Source organism: Helianthus annuus, chromosome 8, assembly GCF_002127325.2.
Source record: "Helianthus annuus cultivar XRQ/B chromosome 8, HanXRQr2.0-SUNRISE, whole genome shotgun sequence".
Taxonomy (NCBI): domain Eukaryota; kingdom Viridiplantae; phylum Streptophyta; class Magnoliopsida; order Asterales; family Asteraceae; genus Helianthus; species Helianthus annuus.
Genome location: NC_035440.2, coordinates 93,201,434 through 93,224,096, shown reverse-complemented (window position 1 = coordinate 93,224,096; position 22,663 = coordinate 93,201,434). Strand labels below are relative to the sequence as shown.

Here is a 22,663-nt window from a genome sequence, read left to right as displayed (position 1 = left end):
TTTTTAGGATTTTTCTTAGATTTTTAGCTTCTGCAGAGCTCAACAGGGGCCGTGCCCGCTGAACACGCCCCGTGCTCAATCATTGGAACTGGCAATCCTGTTTTAAGTCAGACAGTAGGCTGAACACGGGGCCGTGTCCACTCAACACGCCCCCGTGCCCAAGATTCAGTTGCTGAAAACAGAACCGTTAGATCCCGGCGGTTGGTAATTTCTGACACAAAAATGAGTGATAGTAATTCTTTTTACTTTCGGCACTCTTATGGTTTGTGGTGTCAAATATGTGGAGGCGAACATGAGGAATTAAAATGTTTTTTCCTCACTTATAGGCCCCACTATATAGACCCACCGATTCCTTGTAACCTTAAGAGGGGCGAAAGTAAAAATAAGCACTATTTCTCCCTCGAATGCGCCCAGCCAGATATTCTTGGAGAAATGCTCCTTGATGAGTTATTTCAACTAGAAGAACTACTTCTCAATTGGTCAAAAGAACTTAGGAAGGATTTTTTAGATCCATCCCAAGATGATGACCATGAGGAAATGTTGGAACCGCATTCCGACAACCTCGTTGCTCCCGAAAATACCTTCTTACCTAGAAAAGACGCGGACGATAGTCGTCCCTGTGTCGATTGTGCCATGAAGGACTCCCCATCGACTTCGTTCGATGCATACATAGACCTGAGCGATTCGGCATACACCTTCTTTAACGAGAGCCCGGGAAAGGGTTGGACTTGTCCACCTAGAATGAAAATAGGAATTACCCTCACCGCAACCTCTTGCGTTCTCGCCTTAGTATAGGACAATTAAGGTATCTTAGGCACTTTGGGGTTGTTCCAACAAGTCAAGAGCCACCCGATATAGATTAGCTCCTTAGTAAGAAACAAAACTCCATAAAACAGCCTGCCGACACGGGGCCGTGCCCGGTCAACACGCCCCCGTGTTCACTCAGAAGATTCTCTGCTGATTCTGTCAGAATACGAACAAAATGTGTCAGGATTTTCTCTGCACACGGGGCCGTGTCCAGCGGACACGGGGCCGTGTCCAGTGTGCTGTCGTTTTCTTTAAATGCAGCCTGAATCCTGCTCATTTTTGACCACTTCACCAAGCAGAGATTCCTGGGATCTTCACATATACCATCCTAGGTAAGTGCTAAAAGAAGGTTCCTAAGGACCATCTTGTCTTTTCCCCTTTTGTTCATTTCTCCTTCTTCCAAAATTTTTTCAAACCTTACCTCCATGGAAGCTTGGAAACCCATGATTCCAACCTTCTATGAAAGGTTTGTAGGAGTTTTTGCTACGGATTCTTGTCTAAAGTTAGTTCTATAACTTTGTTTTAAATTATCTAAGCTTAAAACACAATAAAAGTGTATTAAAATAATTTAAAAACCTGGAGCCGTTAGACAAAAATCCTGCAGATAGCTGAACACGGGGCCGTGCTCACTGAGCACGGGGCCGTGTTCGAGGTACTGTTTTGCAAAAGTTTAGTTATCTTCGGATTATTTCGCAGAAAATGGCTAGCAGAAACAGCGGAACATCTTCGAGGAATAACCGAAATGGAAGGAGGTCGTCTACGGCAGAGGATTCCCTAGTAAACTACGTTTACGCTTTGAGGGAAGCCATAGACGAGATGACGGGAGTAGAAGAAGCTTTGGTGGATCGTATTAATCATCTGACGGTAGGTTTGGAGGGCTGCCTACGAGAGGTAAATCTCCTGCACCAGAGATTAAACCTTCTCGCTTCCCCGCCTTTGGTCCCGGTGATAACCCAAAGGGCGTGGAATGTAGTACCCGAGGTCATCATTCCAGCAGAATGGCACGCCATGCACCAAGTACCTCAACCAGGGGTGGTGCAAGGAGTCCCGGTGAACGTTCCTCCTCGAGACATCGAAGAGAATGAAGCTACCTTTTACCTCCCAAGGGAGATAGAAGAATGGCTTTGAATGACAACCGAGGAGCCATCGGCTAGAGAGAGTTACTACATCGGGAAGCTATTCCCGAAATTTTCTTAAATAAGTAGAACCCTTATGATAACCTTATGTATCCCCTAGTTATTTAGCTAACTTAATGTAATGTCTCTCTATGATTTGCAATGCTATGATGGTTTTTATGATTGATGGTTGACGTGAGTATAAAACACACTCATGGTGGTAATGGATGAAAAAGGGAAAGAGAAAAATGGAACCATGCACGAAGAACAGAGCAACCCGACAAAAATCTCCATCACAGAAGGCTCAACACGGGCCGTGCCCAACCAACACGGCCCCGTGCTGAGCCCCTGCAGAAAATCACCCAGTTCAGGTAAACTGGACACGGGCCGTGTTCAGCGGACACGCCCCCATGTCCAGGCTTCTGTTTCAATTCTGTAATTTTTGTTACTGGCACTTGACCACGGGGCCGTGCCCGGTGAACACGGGGCCGTGTCCAGACTGCCAGTAACATAAATCTTTGCTTTTTAACCCACTTTTATACATTCTAATCAACCAAAAACTTTATTTTTGGACACATTGAGGACAATGTGTAATTTAAGTGTGGGGGGATGCTAAAACCCTTGAAATTTTGCAAAATCCTAAACACAAGCCTTACACAAAACTCTATTGGAACCGCTAAACACCCCAAATTTTTTTCAAAAACTTTTTCATTTTTTTATTTACTTGTCTTAGTTTAAGTTAGGAATAACAAGTTCTAAAAAGGTTATATTTTTACAAGTTTACAACCGATAGCGTCGTGATAAAAAAGGAACCAACATAAGAAAATTATGAAACGGCATAACAAGTCTAGTTTAAAATTCGATTATATATGCTTGGTCACATTAAAAACCCATTCCCACAAAAGTGAGTTTTGAGCCTTTATTGAGCATAAAAATACACATATTTAGATTAAATGCTCATTTTTCGTTTCTTGTGTGAATAGCCGCTCGGTCCTTACAAATCTAGAACTTGCCACGACGATACATTCCCGGTCCTTACCAACTTAAACCCAAGTAAGTAAATGATGGAGGCATTAGGACTAACCATTTTTTCTTTCAAAACCATTATTTTTCATTTTTTTTACCTACCCAAAATCCCCCTAGATAGCCCCTTTGAGCCTAAACCTTTCATTTCATTACCCCAAAACCCTTTTTACCCACCAAAAACCTTTTTGTTTATTTTTTTTTTAGTAACAAGTTCGCTTTTTCGTAAACATCACCTTTTTATGTGACGATTGAAAAAAAAAAAAATATATATATATATATATATATATATATATATATATATATATATGATGAAGTCAAAAACAAACAAAAGCTATAAAAGCTTGTTTGGAGAAATACTTCAAAAAAAAAAAAAGAGTCACTAAAAAAACAAGGTACTTCACGAAAACCGACGCTTGTTACGATTTTCGCCATTTTTACTAACCACTAACCAACCACCCACCTTTAAACCCAAGCCTTCACCCAAAAAGTCCTCTTGATATTTACAAAGGTAAAAAGTTAAAAAGGAGGAGGATTGATTGCTTGGCAAGCCTATGGAAGACGTAAGTTCCGTGCCGCTCTCGAGTGATTCACTAAAATATACACCTTCGGCCGAGTGTTGAGTGATCTCCCGTGAGGTATGTGAACTTGTATATAAATGGAATTTTAATAAGGCATGCTATGCCCAAATAAGTAATTTATCTTATGAAAAGTTCAAAATAAATCATAACGAATAGGATTGTAAATAAATAAAAATAAAACCTATAAAAACCTTGGATTCCCGACACTCTAGGACAAGCTAAAAAACTTCTCTTCTACCTATTCCATTTGGGAGTGTAAGCCACATTTAAAGAGTTTTGCTTGAGGACAAGCAAAAGTTCAAGTGTGGGGGTATTTGATGTGTGTAAAATGCAACATATAAAACACATCAATTAAGGCATAAAACTAACCCTTTTTAAGTACTAATGTTGGAAAAAAAGTGTTTTTGTCTTCCTTTTGTATTTTCAGGATGAAATGAGCTCAAAATCACAAAAGAAGCAAAAAGACTACTAATTCTACCATAAATACAAGAAAAAGGAACAAAAGTGGATTGCTCGGACCCTCAACGGCACCTCCCAAGGCAAAGGAGAAGAAACAGAGTCTGAACACGCCCCGTGTCCAGCGAACACGGGGGCGTGCCCAGGAAGCAGCATAAAAGACAAACCAGTAGAAGCTTCCATTGCCCACCACGGGGCCGTGTCCAGTGAGCACGGGGGCGTGGTGAAAGTACAGCAGGCGCATTAATTGTAATTCGCAATTACAATTAATGAAGAGAGAGAGTGTCAGGCGGGCACGGGGCCGTGTCCAGCGGACACGGGGCCGTGTCCAGCCTCCTGTTCAGCCTATAAATAGAGGAGCTTGGCTTCATTCTCTCTCATCCCTTGGCACACCACCTCTCTCACACTTCATCCACCACCCACCACCACCATAACACCATCATCCACCACCATCATCCATTGTCCATCGTAGAGTGTGTGAGTCGTCTCGGGATCCAAGATTGATCGTAAGAGTTCTTGACAATCAAGGCCATGTTTGCCTAAGTCTCTTACATCACTTGGTGAAGACAAGTGTTTAGTATAATACTTTTTATTTTTAATCTTTTGCACTTTTTATTTGGTTTTGTATTAATGACATTAATAACTAGTTACTTATGTTGAAGGTGATCTTTCCTTATCGTTTGTCCGTGGTGTCTTGGCATTATTTTACTGTCTATATAAAATAAAAGATTTTCACCATTCATATCTCCACGGTCTATATGGAGGTATGTTGGCTACCTGGTCGGGGGTTAAGGGAACGGTTTGGTAAGGGTCTTGCCCTTGTTCAGCGTTTAGAGGTTCTGCTTGGGACCTGGGTCAAATTTAGTAGGATCTCCTTCAATGCCCATAGGTATTGGATGGCGGGGATCCAAACTCTTTGACCCCCTCATAAGTTAACTACTATTAATACTATAACCCGGCTATTTAGGACTGTATCCCTGCTGACTCAGACTACTTAGCCGAGGGTAACGTCACCGCCAAAAGCGGGGCCTACCATAATTTGCATTAATAACTTAATTCATTATCTTTCAATAATCCGACCCTTTAGGATTGTATCCTTGCTGACTCAAACTACTGGGTTGAGGGTAACGTCGCCTTCAAAAGAGGGGCCTACTACAATAACTAAGATAATCTCTTAAACAAGTGCAAAAGTGCGAAAATAATCAAAGGTTATACTAACACACGTGTCGGATCCAAGTGATTCATCTTGTCTATCTGTTTTTATTTTATTTTTATTTTCAGCATTTAGTTAGTTTTTATTTTTCTTAGTTTAAAACATTTTTCTCACTTTTTGATTTGATTAGACGTTGAGGATAAACCGGTATTAAAAGCTCTTGTGTCCTTGGACGACCTCGGTATCTTACCAACACTATACTACGTCCACGATGGGTGCACTTGCCCATATGTGTGTTTAGTGTTAGTGAATATCGTGTTTTATAAATTTAAAACTTGGCTAAAAGTGTAAAAAGGGGTTAAATATACATCTAAAAACATAACACACTTTACGCACATCAACTACACAAAAAAAAATTTTTTTTTTTGAATTTTTTTTATATAAAAAAACCTGCGAATTTTGGATTGCAAAAAAAAATTAAAAAAAATTTGTATGTTTTTTGGCATTTTTTAATTAGTTTTCGAGTTTTCACAATAAAAAGTGGTTTTCATTTGAACCTTCCCCTATATATATATGGGAAGGTTCATTGGGGAACACTAAAAAAGTGAGGAACAGCGGGGAACCGACACAATCGAACTCCGATTGGACTCATTCCAGTGGCGTTGGACCAGCTCGTCGAACCCTAACTAAGATCTCTTAACCCTAAACCCTAAATCCTAACTCCTAAACTCTAAACCCTAAAGCTAAAAAATAAGGCTAAAACCTAAGCTAAACCGTAAAATCTAAACTATAGACCCTAAAAGCTAAACCCTAAAGGCTAAACCCTAAAGTTAAACCCTATAGCTAAACCCTAAACCCTAAAGCTAAACCTTAAGGCTAAACCCTAAAGCTAAACCCTAAATGCCAAACCCTTGAAAAAGTTAAAAAATTAGTGCACCCGCCCGAGGATGGAAGAATATAGTTCGTGGTCCGAAAACATGAGGAAATATTATGATGGGTTGACTAAAATGAATGAAGATGATGAGGTGGCGTCCGAGACGGATGAAATGGCACGCTTTATGAAGTCGGGTGTCAAGTCTTAGTTATCTTTTTTGTTTTGATGATGTATGTTTCGTTTTTTTGTGTGGTTTTGTTGCTTTGGCGAGTTGCCTTAGCTTGACAAAATCACTTGTTTGTAATTTTGGTTTTCATCATTAATAAAAGTTTATCGGGGACTCTCCCCTTTCCCAAAAAGCCAAACCCTAATATATTTAGGGTTTAGGGGTTATGATTTAGGGTTTAGGGTTAAAAGATCCTAGTTAGGGTTCGATGAGCCGGTTCCAACGCCACTGGAATGAGTCCAATCGGAGTTCGTTTGAGTCGGTTCCCCACTTTTTTAGTGTTCCCAATGAACCTCACACTATATATATATATATATATATATATATATATATACATATACATATATATACATATATATATATATACGTATAAATATATATATATATATATACATATACCTATATATATAGATATACATATATACGTATATATATATATATATATATATACATATATATATATATATAGGGTAAGGTTCATGCGAGAACCACCTTTATTGCGAGAACCGCGAGAACCAATGTGAACACAAGCTAAAATAGCTAAAAAAACCTAAAAAAACCCTAAAAAAAACCTAACCCCCACCCCCCCACCCCCCAAAAACCTAAACCCCCACCCCCCCCCCCCAAAAAAACCTAACCCCCCCCCCCCCCCAAAAAAAACCTAACCCCCCCCCCCAAGCTAAATGCTAAAAACTAAAACCCTCAAAAAACCTAAAAAAAACCTAACCCCCACCCCCCCACCCCCCAAAAACCTAAACCCCCCACCCCCCCCCCCAAAAAAAAAAACCTAACCCCCCCAAAAAACCTACCCCCCCCAAGCTAAATGCTAAAAACTAAAACCCTCAAAAAACCTAAAATAAACCTAACCCCCCCCCACCCCCCCCCCCCACAAAAACCTAAACCCCCCTCCCCCACCACCCAAAAACCTAAACCCCCCCACCCCCCCACCCCCCCCCCCCCCAAGCTAAAATGCTAAAAACTAAACCCCCAAAAAACCTAAAAAATCAAAAAAAATCAAAAAAAATCTAAAATTTTTTTTTTATTTTTTTACTATTTTTTATGTTCAAATCGCTACTTTTTGTAGCCAAAAAAAAATTTTTTTTTTTTAAAAAAAAAATTTAAAAAAAAAAATTTTTTTTTTTTGGATACTAAAAGTAGCGATTTTTATATAAAAAATAGTAAAAAAATAAAAAAAAAAATTTTTGGGTGTTTTTTAGATTTTTTTAGCTATTACTGTTTGTGTTCACACTGGTTCTCGCGGTTCTCGCAATAAAGGGTGGTTCCTAACGGATCTTTGTCCTATATATATATATATATATATATATATATATATATATATATATATATATATATATATATATATATATATATAGGGAGGGGCTCATGCGAGAACCACCCTTATTGTGAGAACCTTGAGAACCAATGTGAACACAACCTAAAATAGCTAAAAAAAACCTTAAAAAAAACCTAACCCCCCCCCCCCTCAAAGCTAAATGCTAAAAACTAAAACCCCCAAAAAACCTTAAAAAAAAACCTAAACCCCCCCTCCCCCCAAAAAAAACCTAAACCCCCCTCCCCCACCCCCCAAAAACCTAAACCCCCTCCCACCCTCCCCCCCAAGCTAAAATGCTAAAAACTAAACCCCCAAAAACCTAAAAGAATCTAAAAAAAATCTAAAAAAATCAAAAAAAAAATCTAAATTTTTTTAATATTTTTTATGCTTAAATCGCTACTTTTAGTGGCAAAAAAAAAATTTGTTTTGGCTTCGAAAAGTAGCGATTTTTATATAAAAAATATTAAAAAAAATTGTGTGATTTTTAGCTATTTTTGGCATTTTTGGTTGTGTTTACATTGGTTCTCGCGGTTCTCGCAATAAGAGGTGGTTCTCGCATGATCTTCTCCCTATATATATATATATATGGAGGGGCTGATGCGAGAACCACCCTTATTGTGAGAACCGCAAGAACCAATGTGAACACAACCTAAAATAGCTAAAAAAACCTAAAAAAAACCTAACCCACCCCCCCCCCCACCAAAAAACCTAAACCCCCCTCCCCCACCCCCTTTGGCTGTGAAAAGTAGCGATTTTTATATAAAAAATATTAAAAAAAATTTGTGTGATTTTTATCTATTTTTAGGCATTTTTTGTTGTGTTCACATTGATTCTCGCGGTTCTCGCAATAAGAGGTGGTTCTCGCATGATCTAGAAATTTTCAAGAGTAAAATACAAAAGATCAAAGCTAAAGTACAATTTGAATTGTATTACTTGCACATGTGTCAATTAATATTATAAAAAAAACTTATTATTTATTAAAGTGAAATTAAGAAACTATTAACAACTAAACTTTCATTATATAAATATCCTATGTAGGTGTAGGTGTAGCTTTTCTTTACTATTCTTTAATATTTTATAACATTTTCATAACATGATTTCTTATAAATATATTATATTTCCTTTTATAACTACTAAGATAAGATGTTTAATAAAATTCGATGTATGTCATTGTGATATATTTATTTTTATATATGAATAGACATAAAGTTAAAACCGAGTTGTAAATACTAATGTACAAATGATCAAAGCACAAACATGCATGTCATCAAAGTTACACTATGGTTTAGATTTTTTAAGTGACCTGTTTACCCTTTTCTTTTTTTAGTAATAGAAAATAATGTCCAATAAATTTTGAATATCGTTGTATTGGTAATAGAGTTATTTAGTACCCTACTACCGTATGCTTTAGTGAGTAACACTGGCCGAACCAATGCCCGACCGAAGAACATGTGACATTTGTTTCTGTAGTTTTGATTAATGTAAAACACGTGTCGATATCCTTTTAGGCGTATATCTATTGGTAGTTATACGGAGTGCATGTACCATACCTATAGTTTAACGAACTAAGTCGATGTCGACTGAAGGCCCACCGCGAAGCGTGGAAATCCAACTAGTTCATATTAATTTCAACTAGTGGGTTTTCTCCCGCGCTATGTGGTGGTAACTCAGTTGGTATCGGTTCGGTTCGATACTGACACTCACTTTTGTAACTAAAAGAGAAAACTAAAAAATAAAGTCGCGATATGCTCAAAAGGATATTGCTTTTGCATCAACCAAAGGCCATAAAAATGAATACCGCTTTCTGATATTGCCGATATCAGTACCAATGTTATTCGGTCGAAATTGATTAAATTCGTCACATATCGATACTTGTATAGTTTACAGTACAAAATATGTTTTATTAATGTTATCAGCTCTCATATAAATATAATTAACGAGATAAAAAAATATGTTGTTTTGACTTTTGAATACAAAAAAATGTAAATCACTATACATCGTCGGTTCCAATTCGATTTGGTATGATAACAACACCAGATCCATTTTTAATATATAAAAAATTCTTAACACTATTCATCGTGACTTGTATAATTGAAACTACAATAATTTGTTGTTAATTCAAATAATAATAAAAATTATAAAAATTATAAAAATTAGAATTATAATTTAAATAAAATTGAATTTTCGAGTTTTTGCGTCCCATTTGAAATTAAACATTAATGATTTACTTTGACATCTTCCTTCGCATTGATGGGTACCTGCCTGCCTTTTCATATACACCACATATATAACATCCAAGTTTTCTAATTGAAGATATTTCTTTTAGCCTAAACTAAAGTTATATATATATATTTTTTATCTTTTTTATGTGAAGATAATATAAAAACTTTAATGATAGTTTACATCTAGAAATTTTCCTAAGTGATTCATAAAATTTGTCTCCAATCTTAATTTGATCATGGATGTTTGCTTCAAATATGAAGTTTTAATCTTGGATCTTGCTTCGTATATGAAATTTCGAGATAACACTAGTCTCTTTAACTTTTGTTGCGTATTTAAGAAGATTCTCTGTTTATATGAAATACCGATACATACCGCTACTGAATCAGTAACGACATTTGACGATTTCGGTATTGGAATGGTACGAGACCGGGGTTTACCTGTTTCTACCTTCAAATACCGGTGCGTACAAACCGGTACCATTTGCTCGCCCTACTCATGTTAATGTTTATAAAATAACTAAAACGCCCTTATATTAAAAGTAATAAAAACTCAGAAATAAGAAAACCAATTAAACCATACGATCATGAGTTTGTGTTCATTTGTTATAGACAAAATTGAACAAATCAACCTTTATGTTATACCTAAACTACACTTCTTACCTTTTACTATGAAATCAGCCAAACCCAACATTTTTGTTCATGTTTTGTTACATTCTATAACCTTTACAAATAATATCGTCCAAAAACTCAGTTAAGTTACCTCACATGCTTTGCATGTGAGGCTACTATGGTCTTTTATAAAATAAAAGTTGATTTGTGCAAAAATATTATTTATAATATAAATGTTGATTTGTGCAAAAATATTTTTATTTGTTAATAGTTATATATTTATATATATAAAAAATTAGTTTTAGATTTACTTTACAAAAAAAATCTAAATTTAATATTTTTATAAAGTAAATAATAATGACAAGATAAATTACTTTTTATAGAAAATATAAATCAAACACAAATTCTTATAAAGTAAAGTTATTGTAATATCCGAAATATTTTTATAATTATATATAATTCAAACGAACGTTTTAAAACTACTCAAACTAAAAAGTATTTTTTATGTATATGTAAGTACTTGTTTATAAAAACAAAATATTAGACAAATTTATATCGACCAAAGAAACTAATAAATTAATTTGACATTAAATGTTCGTTATAATTATAAAATATTCCGGATATTACAATCACTTTATTTTATAAGAATTTGTGTTATTAATATTTTATATAATAAGTAACTTATCTTGTCATTATTATTTACTTTATAAAAATATTAAAATCAGATTTTTTATAAAATAATTTTAAAACTAATTTTATATATATATATATATATATATATATATATATATATATTTATAGAGAGAGAGAGAGAGAGATTAAATTACGTTTTTGGCCCCTTGTTATATCACTTTTACTATATTAGTCCAAATTTTAATATATGTGCCCCCATGGTCTCTATAACTAACTATTTTGGCCCCTAAGTCTAACCAAACCCCAAAATCTGGTTAACTAATTATCACATGATAGGCACATGATGTCTAAAATGGTAATATCCTCTCCCCCCATCATCTTCTCCAAGAAAACACCCAAATCTGCCATTCAGATTCAGATTAAATCTGAATGGTAATTTCTTCTCAACAGGGGATCATACTTGCACTTCGTCACAACTGGATCAACAAACGGCTATTTGTAGATAAAACAAGCGAACGGAAGTCCATCCTTCTCATCATCATTATATCCTTTCACCGCCAATTTTCTCTTCCTCGCTTTCTCAGCTTCATCCCACTCCTTCTCCATCTGCCACCCCGACTTATAATCCCCACGAATCACCGTACCCACAATACTCGGTCTCCTTACAATCCTTACAAATGTCCGGCTATTAATCAAACCTCGTCAAAACCTTAATACACGCCCCTCAATGGCCCATGCGACCCAACCGCTTTCTCCTTAGCAATCGTCTACTCTCGCCTAAACCCCGCTTTATAATCCGTATACCCATGAATTTCTTTTGATGAATCAAATTGGAATATTGTTGCTTTTATGTCTGCTGCAACTGGATGCTGTTGGTCATCTGTTGAACGTTTTGATGGTGCTGTTGCAAAGTGGAGTTTATTATCCGGTGTAATTTGTTTTTTCTTGTTGATTATAACTGAAGGTTCCGCTTCTTGTTCGGTTGTTGAATCATCATCTTGTTCATTACGAGGTCTTTTTCGTATGTTTTTGTTCTTTAAGGGTTTTCGTTGCACACTACATAAGTTGGGAAAATCAAAAACTTATTAACAAATAATCAGATTTAATTATGCAATAAGCTGAAAATTAGGGTAACGACATACCTTGTTCGGTTTTTGGTGGTGATTGTTCTGGTTTTTTTAGCCATTTTGGTTGATTTGAAGTTAGGGTTTTGGATCTTTGTGGCGGCGGGTGATTTAATACCGTCGATTGAACCGTCGTTGATTAGACGGACGTCCGTCGATAGGGTGGCTGGAGGGTGAGGGTTATCGATATCAATAGAGTGGAAGGAGGTAATTTCTTCATAACAGGGGGGAGGGGAATTTACCATTTTAGACATCATGTGTCTGTCATGTGAGAATAAATTAACACGAGTTTGGGGTTTGGTTAGACTTAGGGGCCAAAATAGTTAGTTATAGAGACCATGAGGGCACATATGTTAAAAATTCTTATTTTGGGCTAATATAGTAAAAGCGGTATAACCACAGAGGCCAAAAACATTATTTACTATATATATATATATATATATATATATATATATATATATATATATATATATATATATATATATATATATATATATATATAGGGAGCCGCTAAAATAAGAACCACCTCCAGTTGTAAGAACCGTAAGAACCACTCTCAGCCAATTAGATTTTGACACTTAAAAGGGTAGTTTGGTCATTTCCTCATAAATGTCATTTTCAACTTCTCTCCACATTTAATTGTTGCAGGCTTCTCTCTCCCCACCTTTATAGTCGTCAGATTTTCCTTTTCTCTTTCCACAATTTTGAAAGGCACCATTCATTTTTTAAAACCCATTACTTGGGTCTCTCTCCACAATTTAGAAAGCCACCCTTCATCCTAAATGCAGATGATGATCATCACGATCGATGGTGAGGATGAACCCGCCACCTCGTCGGATCCTTTTGCTGAAATCCACCGCCACCCGCCGCTCCCGCTGCTGAAATCCACCGGCTGCCACCGCCGTGAGCGGCGACGACGGCACCGGTAACCCTTCGCCGGCTTATCTCTCTCCATTTCTCTCATCTCTTTCTCTCTCTCTCTCGACTTTGGGTTTTTCACGACTTTGACGGTGAACGATGGGACATGTGTTGTTATCTCCGGCGGTGGTGGAGTGCCGATGTCGGTGGTGGTGGGTGTTTGATGGCGGCGGTGGAGTGCCGATGTCGGAAGGCGGTGGTGGTTTGTGGGGAGACCGGTGAGTTTGGTAAGTGTTTTTGTTGATGGTTTGTTTTTACGATGATGTTCATGGTTTGTTTTTGATGTTCTGTTTTTTTGAATATGGGTTTGAATCTGGTGGGTTTTGTCTTTGTGGGTTTGAATCTTGTGGGTTTGATTCCGTTGAATCTTTTTGAATCTTGTGGGTTTGAATCTGTTGAATATGGGGTTTGATTGATGTTCAATTTTCCTTTTGCTGGGTTTTTGTTTGAATGATGTTCATGTTCATGTGTTTGTTTGAATGATGTTCATGTTCCTTCTGTGGGTTTGATTTTTCTGGGTTTTTTTTGAATCTGATGGGTGTTCTTGGGGGTTTGACTTTCTGGGCTTGATTCTGTTGAATCTGGGCTTGAATGTTGTTAATGTTTGAATCTGGGTTTGAATGATGTTATTGTGATATTTAAATCTGTGGGTTTTGATACGATCGACGGGGTGGCGATGATGCAAAAAAAAAACGTAGATTTTGATGACGATGGCGCGGCAAGGACGGCGGAGGGTAGGGTTTTTGATCCTGCAACCCCACTTTTTGCAGCCTCTTGATTATCGGATAATCTGAGCCAAACCCCGTTTTTTTTTTCCGAGATACCCTTTGTTTTTTATGTTTGTTGGGTTTCTATATTTTTTTTTGAGGCGTCGATGATGATAACAATATATCTGAGACACCCCCCGAGTTTGCGATTTCTGGGTGAGTTCGTTTTTGCGTAAAAAAAATCTGTAAAAAAAATAACCCGTAAACTTTTTTACGTAAAACGTAAAAACGTGAAGCGTAAAAAGTTTTACGTAAAACGTTTTACGTAAATCGTAAAAAGTCTTACGTAAAACGCAAAACGTAAAACGCAAAACGTAAAACGTTTTACGTTTTACGTAAAACGTAAAGCGTTAACGTTTTACGTTTTACATAAAACGTAAAAAGTAAAATTTTTTTCGTAAGACGTAAAAAGTTTTACGTAAACCGTAAACCGTAAAAAGTTTTACGTAAAACGTAAAACGTAAAAAGTTTTTCGTAAAACGTAATTTTTTTTCATAAAACGTAAAACATAAAGTTTTTTTTAGTAAAACGTAGAAAGGTTTACGTAAAACGTAAAAAAGTTTTACGTAAACGTAAAACGTAAAAAGTTTTACGTTTTACGTAAAACGTAAAAAGTTTTACGTAAAACGTAATTTTTTTTCGTAAAACGTAAAAAGTTTTTCGTAAAACGTAAAAAGTTTTAGATAAAACGTAAAACATAAAGTTTTTTTAGTAAAACGTAAAAAGTTTTACGTAAATGTCATTTAAAAACCGGCGCGTAAAACGTAAAAACGTAAAAAACGTTAGCGTAGAAAACCGGCGTGTAAAACGTAAAAAAACGTTAACGTAAAAAACCGGCGCGTAAAACGTAAAAAAACGTTAACGTAAAAAGCCGGCACGTAAAACGTAAATAACGTTAACGTAAAAAAACGGCGCGTTGAAAAAAACGACGCGTTGAAAAAACGAAGCCAAAAACCGGCGCGCAAAAAAATTCGGGACGCCAAAAACCGGCGCGTTGAAAAAACCGGCGCGTAAAAAACGTCACGGTAAAACGGGACGCCAAAAACCGGCGCGAAAAAAAATTTGGTTTGTTAAAAAAATGTTAATTTAAAAAGAGATTTTAATAAAAATATTCTTTTAATAAAAAATTATCACAAAATCTGAATTAAAAAAATGATTTTAATAAAATTTTGTTAGACAAATCTGAATTTTGAAATTTTTGTTTAACATAAAATTCTGATTTTTTAATATAAAGTAATTAATGAATAAAACAAAAAGACAATTAAATATAATATATATATAAAGACAAAATAGTGTAATTTTACTATACTACCCTTTTGGATTATAATATTAAAGACATAATAAGACAAAATCTATTTAATATTAATTTTAGTTACTTTAAATCTCATCCATCCATCTCCTTGATCTAAAGGCTAGAAAGTGGTTCTCTCAGTTCTTACAACTGGAGGTGGTTCTCATTTTAGCGGTCCCCTATATATATATATATATATATATATATATATATATATATATATATATATATATATAGGGTAAGGTTCATGCGAGAACCACCCTTATTGCGAGAACCGCGAGAACCAATGTGAACACAAAATAAAATCTAAAAAGAATAAAAAAAGCACTCAAAAAAAGTTTTATTTTTTTTTTTTAATATTTTTCCTAAAAATTTGCTATATTTCGTTTCCATAAAAAAAACGTTTTTTTCGATTAACAGTTATCCATGCACATGTGCATATATATCATTACCTCGACAAATTCGGTAATACGCTATCAGGAATAGACAATTGCACTTTAATTTACAATACCATTTATAATACACTACTTTTTACATTACCAATATTCAAAATGCACATGTGCATCATTGGGTATAACCATGATATAACGTGTTTTGGTACAAAAAGTTTGTGATTTTGAATGGAGAAGTAGGCCCATATACATGTTTTTTGGTTAGTTATATCTAGTGGTTGATGGTTTGGTTATAGTTGTCAATTTATGATGTAATATGTTGGTTGGATGGTATAAATGGTGTTTACATACATGTAATAAAGTGAAAATATTGGTAATGGTATTGTATTATGGATGGTATGATAGATGAAAAGGAAAGTGTATTCAAAGTAGTGTACCAAAACACCTTATTTCATGTTGATACATATAGATGCACATGTGCATTTCTAATATTGGTAATGTAAAAAGTATTGTATTACATATGGTAGTGTAAATGAAAGTGCAATTGTCTAATAGTTGTAATGAATTACGGAATTTGTCAAAGGAATGACAAAAATGCACATGTGCATGTTTGTGTATTATGGATGGAATGATAGATGAAACATGAAAGAGAAATTAGTGTACCAAAACACCTTATTTGATGTTGATACATATAGATGCACATATGCATTTCTAATATTGTTAACATAAAATGTAGTGTATTACACGTGGTAGTGTAAATGAAAGTGTAATTGTCTAATATTTGTAATGAATTACGGAATTTGTCAAAGAAAAGATACAAATGCACATGTGCATGGATAACTGTGACTCGGAAATTTTTTTTCTTTTGAATTCTTTTTTAATTTTTTTATTGTAAACTAAATATAGCGAATTTTACAAAAAAAAATAGTAAAAAAATAAAAAAAATTGGGTGTTTTTTAGATTTTTTTAGGTATTACTGTTTGTGTTCATACTGGTTCTCGCAATAAAGGGTGGTTCCTAACGGATCTTTGTCCTATATATATATATATATATATATATATATATATATATATATATATATATATATATATATATATATATATAGGGGGCTGCTAGAATGAGAACCACCCCGAGTTGTAAGAACCGCGAGAACTACACCCCACGGAGCGCCGTTCGCCATGTTTTTTTTTTACAAGTAGATGTGTGTATTATAAACACAGCCGTAAAAAATCATGGCGAACGGCGCTCCGTGGGGTGTAGTTTTTTACACCACAAGTTTGGTGTTTTTTAATTTTTTTTCTTTTTTCTTTTTTTTTCACCAAACTTGTGGTGTAAAAAACTACACCCCACGGAGCGCCGTTCGCCATGATTTTTTACGGCTGTGTTTATAATATACACATCTACTTGTAAAAAAAAAAATCATGGCGAACGGCGCTCCGTGGGGTGTAGTTCTCGCGGTTCTTACAACTCGGGGTGGTTCTCATTCTAGCGGCTTCCTATATATATATATATATATATATATATATATATATATATATATATATATATATATATATATATATATATATATTAACAAATAATAGTGTTTTTTGCAAAAGAAAAATATTCTACTATGTATATAATAACATTTTTACACAATTCAACCTTTATGTATAGTTAATATTTTTACACAAATCAACCTATATGTTATAAAAGACCATAGTACCCTCACATGCAAAGCATGTAAGGTAACTTAACTGAGTTTTTGGACGACGTTAGTTGTAAAGGTTATAGAATATAACAAAATATGAACTTAAAGGGTGAGTTTTGTCGATTTCATAGTGAAAGGTATGGAGTGCGGTTTAGGTATAACATTAATATTGATTTGTGCAATTTTTTCTTTGTTATAAGATTTTGTTGATTTATTGATATTTGATTTGCTAATTTGCTATAAGATTTTGTTGATTTATTGATATTTGATTTGTTGATTTTTATAAGATTTTGTTGATTTATTGATATTTGATTTGTTGATTGAGATGGAAGAGATGATTATTTCTCAAGGATTTAATTATACAACTAGTGGGTTATCACCCATGCTTCGTAGAGGGTTCGAAATGTAGATAAAAATAAGAAAATTGCGATGGGTCGGTCGACGCTAGTAATTGCCAAATTATTTATTGAAAGTGGAGCAAAGGTTTCGAAGAAATGTGTTTTCGTCATATTAATCAAGAAAGCAAACAAAGTGGCAATGTGTTACGTTTGGCCACACTTTTCTAATTGTGGCTAGTAAATGTCATTGTTTTTTCCTAAATTTGTGGTTAAAGGTTTTGATCTGTTATACAATGGCCACCTTAATAATAAAATACGTGGCTAAAAGTGTTTTAAATCATTATAAATGGCATTTAGCTACACATTTATTCAAATGTGTGGCATGCTGGTTTTGGAAAAAATGTGGGTAAAGCCCAGTTTTGACGTAGTGTAAAATTTTAACTATAAACTCTAAAAGCTAAACCCTGGTGGGTAAAACCTAACCTAAACACTAAAGCTAAACCTTAAATACTGTTGTTAAACCCTAAAGCTAAACTCTAAATATTAATGAAAAACTCTAAAGTTAAAACTAAACCTTTCCCTCAAACATAAATTTTACAATACTTATGTATCAATTTCAAACATCTATATACATACATGTATAGCTAAAGATTGACAATATACACATTTGTATATATATATATATATATATTGGAAAAAAACCACGGTTTTCTGATTTTTTTTCTTCAGTATTTCATATCTAATTTCGAGTTTTCGCATCCGGTATGAATATTAAGCATTAGGGTGGAGGGTATGGTTTAATCACTCTAGGGTGTTTAAGTCATTCTCTACTAATAATAGCATGCCATGTCAACTCTCCATTCTACTCCCATTTTACACTCAATCACTAGGTATGGTTCAAACACCCCTCAATTAAAAAAAACTTGATTGGTTGTATCTCTCCTCTATCCTCTCTCTCTCTACTTTCCTCTCCTCTCTCCTCTCATCGGTGACTATACACCGAAATCAACCCTCCCCACTCATCGATGGATCCGGTGTGATTCATTGATCGGTGACCCCCATCCTCAAATAAGGTCCCCGCAACCATACCGCCTCCCTTATCCTTCATAATTCTTTAGGTACCTACCTCCACGTTGATGGTTACCTCCTATTTCATATACAACATACATTATATGCACGTTTTTAATTCATGGTACTTTTCTTGAGCCTACGATAAAATTAGATATATTTTTAGTAAATAGTAATTATAGAATATGCGTTCCTTAAGTTTACCACCCTTTGACTTTTAGTTTTTATGATTTGAAAATAATAAAATCCCTAGTGATTGTTTACATCCAAGAGTATTCTTTGGGTGATTTATTAATTCATCTCTAACCTTTTTTGGAATTGAATCACTTTTCCTTTGTATTTAAAGAGATTCCTTGTTATTGAAAATGATTGTTATTGAAAATGATAAGTCACCAATGACTAACTAAATCTATACTTCAAAATGGCTAATAGATATAAAATTAATACGTTACTAGTGGAAGTTTCCTTTGTGGTCATTAGGGAGTTTGGTTGACATCAGTTCAGTTTATTACGGTATCGGTAGGTACCGATAATAAGTATAGCAATTGAAAGATAAAACCTAAATAATAAAGTGATGATATTCCTAAAAGGCTATTGACATGTTTTTTTAGATAGATTGAAAACCATAAAAATGAATATTAGTAACAACTTTGATAGTACGGATACCAGTATTGATGTTGTTAAGTCAGAATCGACGTGGTATTGATATTGTTGGAATGATGTCAGTTAGTTCGTCACGGTACCGGTATGGTACCAACACTATTGCGCATATATATTCATTCCAACGGAACTTCTACCGAAAAATCATAAAAACGAATATTGGTACCACTTCCGATGTTGTTTGGGTTGTTACAGAGCTAGCCCAAGCATTTTGGAGGCCCAAAGCAAAGTGAAAATCCGAGACCCTTTCTATATTTTTTTGGGTTCATAAGTTGGATTTGTATTTGACATGAAAAGTAATAAGAAAAAAAACCTATATAGTCATAAATCAAATAAAGGTGATTATATTAAACACAAATCAACTCAAAATCAATTAGATTATACTGTTAGGCCGGCCTTACGATTTTCAATAAAGCATCTATTAGATTTAATCCATTTGATTTTGAACAAGCACATCATGATCAAAATTTGCTAAATGCTAAACATTAAATTATATTATTCGAAGAAGAACGAAACAGGAAAATGGTGTCTATTCAAAATTTAAATGTGAAGTGACTTGATAACATGTGTGATTGTACTTCATTTACTTGTGCATTATTACTCACAACTTGGTTTTGAAAAATAATATATATTGAGATATAGATAAAAATAGACACGTCGTATCAACAAACTTAAATTTCTTTAAAATATTGTAATAGAATAAAAAAAGTTAATCTATATTAATAAGTTTACTATTTCCTTTGTTATATTATATAATAAAATATAATATAATATAATATAATATAATATAATATAATATAATATAATATAACTAGTGGGTTTTCCCGTGTTGTGCGGCGGGTTTTCGATGGATATTGGTTTGGTTCATTACAAAACTGATATGATATGGACACTTGATATAACAAATATAAGAAACAAAAGGAATACATGGGCGAATACAACCCCGTCTTTGACTAAACTTATACCAGTTATGAATACAAAAAACCAGCAACGGTTTTACTAGTACCGATGTTATTCGGTAGGAGCCGAATTTGTTCGTCAAGAAACCCGTAGAACATCGAGAAAAGCATAAAGCGAATACAAGTATCTATCTTGTTCATTTGGTGTCTGTTCTATTTGTCACGGTAAAGAAAATATCAGTTATATATAAAACTTATTTATAACTAAACAAAGATTATAATTGAACTAAAATGAAAATATTTAGTTTAAAGTATGTTTCATTTTTAACGTATTATTTGTGGTTTAACTTAAGTTTTCAATCCTTTCTAAGTCAATTATTCCCTAAACAATTTTATCACATCTGATGTTCTTCATTTTATATTCAGTAAAATTATATCTTATAATATGTTCATTTTATATACCGTAAAATTATATCTTATAATATGTTTTTTTTTTTAATTTTTAATTACAAATGTGATAATGTTAGTGCGTGGCCTACTACTTAAAAAGACATTGAATGTTGATGGGTGTAGGACCGATGAAAGTTATGGGCTCCGTGTGAACTCCATTTTTGTCATCTTCTTTACACGTCTTCAAGAGGCCTGGGAGGAAGACAATTCAAGTAATATAGCCAATTAGTAAAAGAATCAATTCAGTGTAGCAAAGAAGATAAATGAAAATTTATTATACTAGTTATAAGCCCCAGCGTTACGGGACGAGGACGTAAAACCATGCTACCAATTATCAAAACTAGGAAAAAGCGTAAAAGAAAAATAGGAACTTATAATTATAAGTAACTCACGTGACGTAAAACGTAGACGAACTCCTAATTATATCGACACGTATTAGAAAATTGATAAAAATTTATAGAAAATGAGGGGCAAAGGTGAAAAATTTTAAAACTCAAGAGAGTAAAACAGACTTCAACCAAAAAAAACTTATCAGCTAGATGGTAATGTGCAGCGGCGGAGCTACCTTATATCAAGGGGTAGCCCCCGCTACCACTTAACTCTCCGGCGGTAGTGTAAAAAAAGATAAAATATGATGTTTTTTTCGATTTCGGTACCCCTATAGAATTTTTTTGAAACGTCGCTCCTATAGTTATTTTCTAGATCCGCCACTTAATGTGGTTGTTGATAAATAAAGGCTTAGTGTCAGAATTTTAATTAACATCACATTGTTGTTCATTTGGTACCCTGTAGCTAAGAGCGACCATAATTGTTACATTTAGTAATAGTAATGTAACTAGGATTTCCCCACCGCGTGTTGCGGCAGAAAATCCATCTACGAACCAAACAACAAAAATTAGTTTTTAAAGCAGTTATATTACATTACAATATATATTCAAAACCAACTTGTTCTAATTAATAATGACCGTTTAAAATATCAATTTTAGATAATGTAAAAGTAAGTATATAAAATTTTCCGGGGTGGGTACCAGTTTGTTATGTTTTTTTTTTAAATATTTTATTGCGAATTTAGTTAGAAAAATTAACGAATGAAAGTTATAAGAGGAAAATAAAACTATTGTATTAAAGGCCTACATTATTTAAAGATTAAAAGATTAATTTGAAACTTAATAAAATATTGTAAGCACTATATGTAAAAAAGGGTGATAATAACTTAGTTTATGTTTAGGGGACACTTAACAAATTTAGTTAAAATTCAAATGCTAGGAATGTAAGTTGTTTAAAAAAACTAACAATAGTTGAGAGGACACTTAATAAATTTAGTTAAAATTCAAGGGGTAGGAATGTAAGTTATTTAAAAAAACTAGAGTAAACTGCCACTTTGGTCCTTGTGGTTTGGCTAGTTTTGCCACTTTATTCCAAATCTCAAACTTATTACATCTGGGTCCCTGTGGTTTGCATTTTGTTGCCATTTTAGTCCAAAATTCAAGAAACCCAATTTTTCACTGTTGCAACCTGTTTTTTTTCCTTTTCTGAAGGGGCATTTTGGTCATTTTGCCTGCCCAACTACCCACCCCACCTCACCCCACCCTCCTTTACTCTTTTAAAAAATTAACACAAAATTAATTATGTATTATATATATATACATACAGACATTCACACACATACAGATCTTTTTGAGTTTATCAACATCCACCCCCAACCTCTCGATCTCCGACCAGCGGCGGCGCATGGTGACAACCGGCAGTCCCTTTCCTCCTGCAAAACACCCCTAAACCCACTTCTACCTTATACCCTTCCAACCTCTCAATCCCTCTTGAATGCCACCACCGCCATATCAATAATCCATATCAATAATCATCATCTTCATCGGTTCTTCATCTTCAACCCCTTATCAACATACAAAATCAAATCATCATCATTTTCATCGATTCTTCATCTTCAATTCCTGTTACAGATCAAATCATCATCATTTAACCTAAAACCTAACAACAAACACCCACAAAGGGAACATATTTATTGCTAGCAAAAAA

General features: G+C 34.3%; 1 protein-coding gene across 1 annotated transcript; it reads right to left on the bottom strand.

The window, feature by feature from the left end:
- Positions 1-11,524: 11,524 nt before the first annotated feature.
- LOC110870362 (zinc finger CCCH domain-containing protein 1-like) lies at positions 11,525-12,401 on the bottom strand. Its single transcript, XM_022119549.1, has 3 exons — positions 12,175-12,401; positions 11,804-12,088; positions 11,525-11,717 (listed from the first exon to the last, which is right to left on the bottom strand). The coding sequence occupies exons 1-3, from the start codon at positions 12,399-12,401 to the stop codon at positions 11,525-11,527; spliced, it is 705 nt and encodes a 234-aa protein (XP_021975241.1).
- Positions 12,402-22,663: the final 10,262 nt, after the last annotated feature.

What these genes read in the sequence shown, in the direction of transcription:
- LOC110870362 (XM_022119549.1), bottom strand. Translation starts at nt 12,401, where the DNA reads ATGGTAAATTCCCCTCCCCCCTGTTATGAAGAAATTACCTCCTTCCAC. An exon ending in ACCACCAAAAACCGAACAAG is followed by an intron (nt 12,089 to 12,174) that starts GTATGTCGTTAC and finishes CAACTTATGTAG; the next exon opens with TGTGCAACGAAAACCCTTAA. An exon ending in AAAGCGGGGTTTAGGCGAGA is followed by an intron (nt 11,718 to 11,803) that starts GTAGACGATTGC and finishes TTTGATTAATAG; the next exon opens with CCGGACATTTGTAAGGATTG.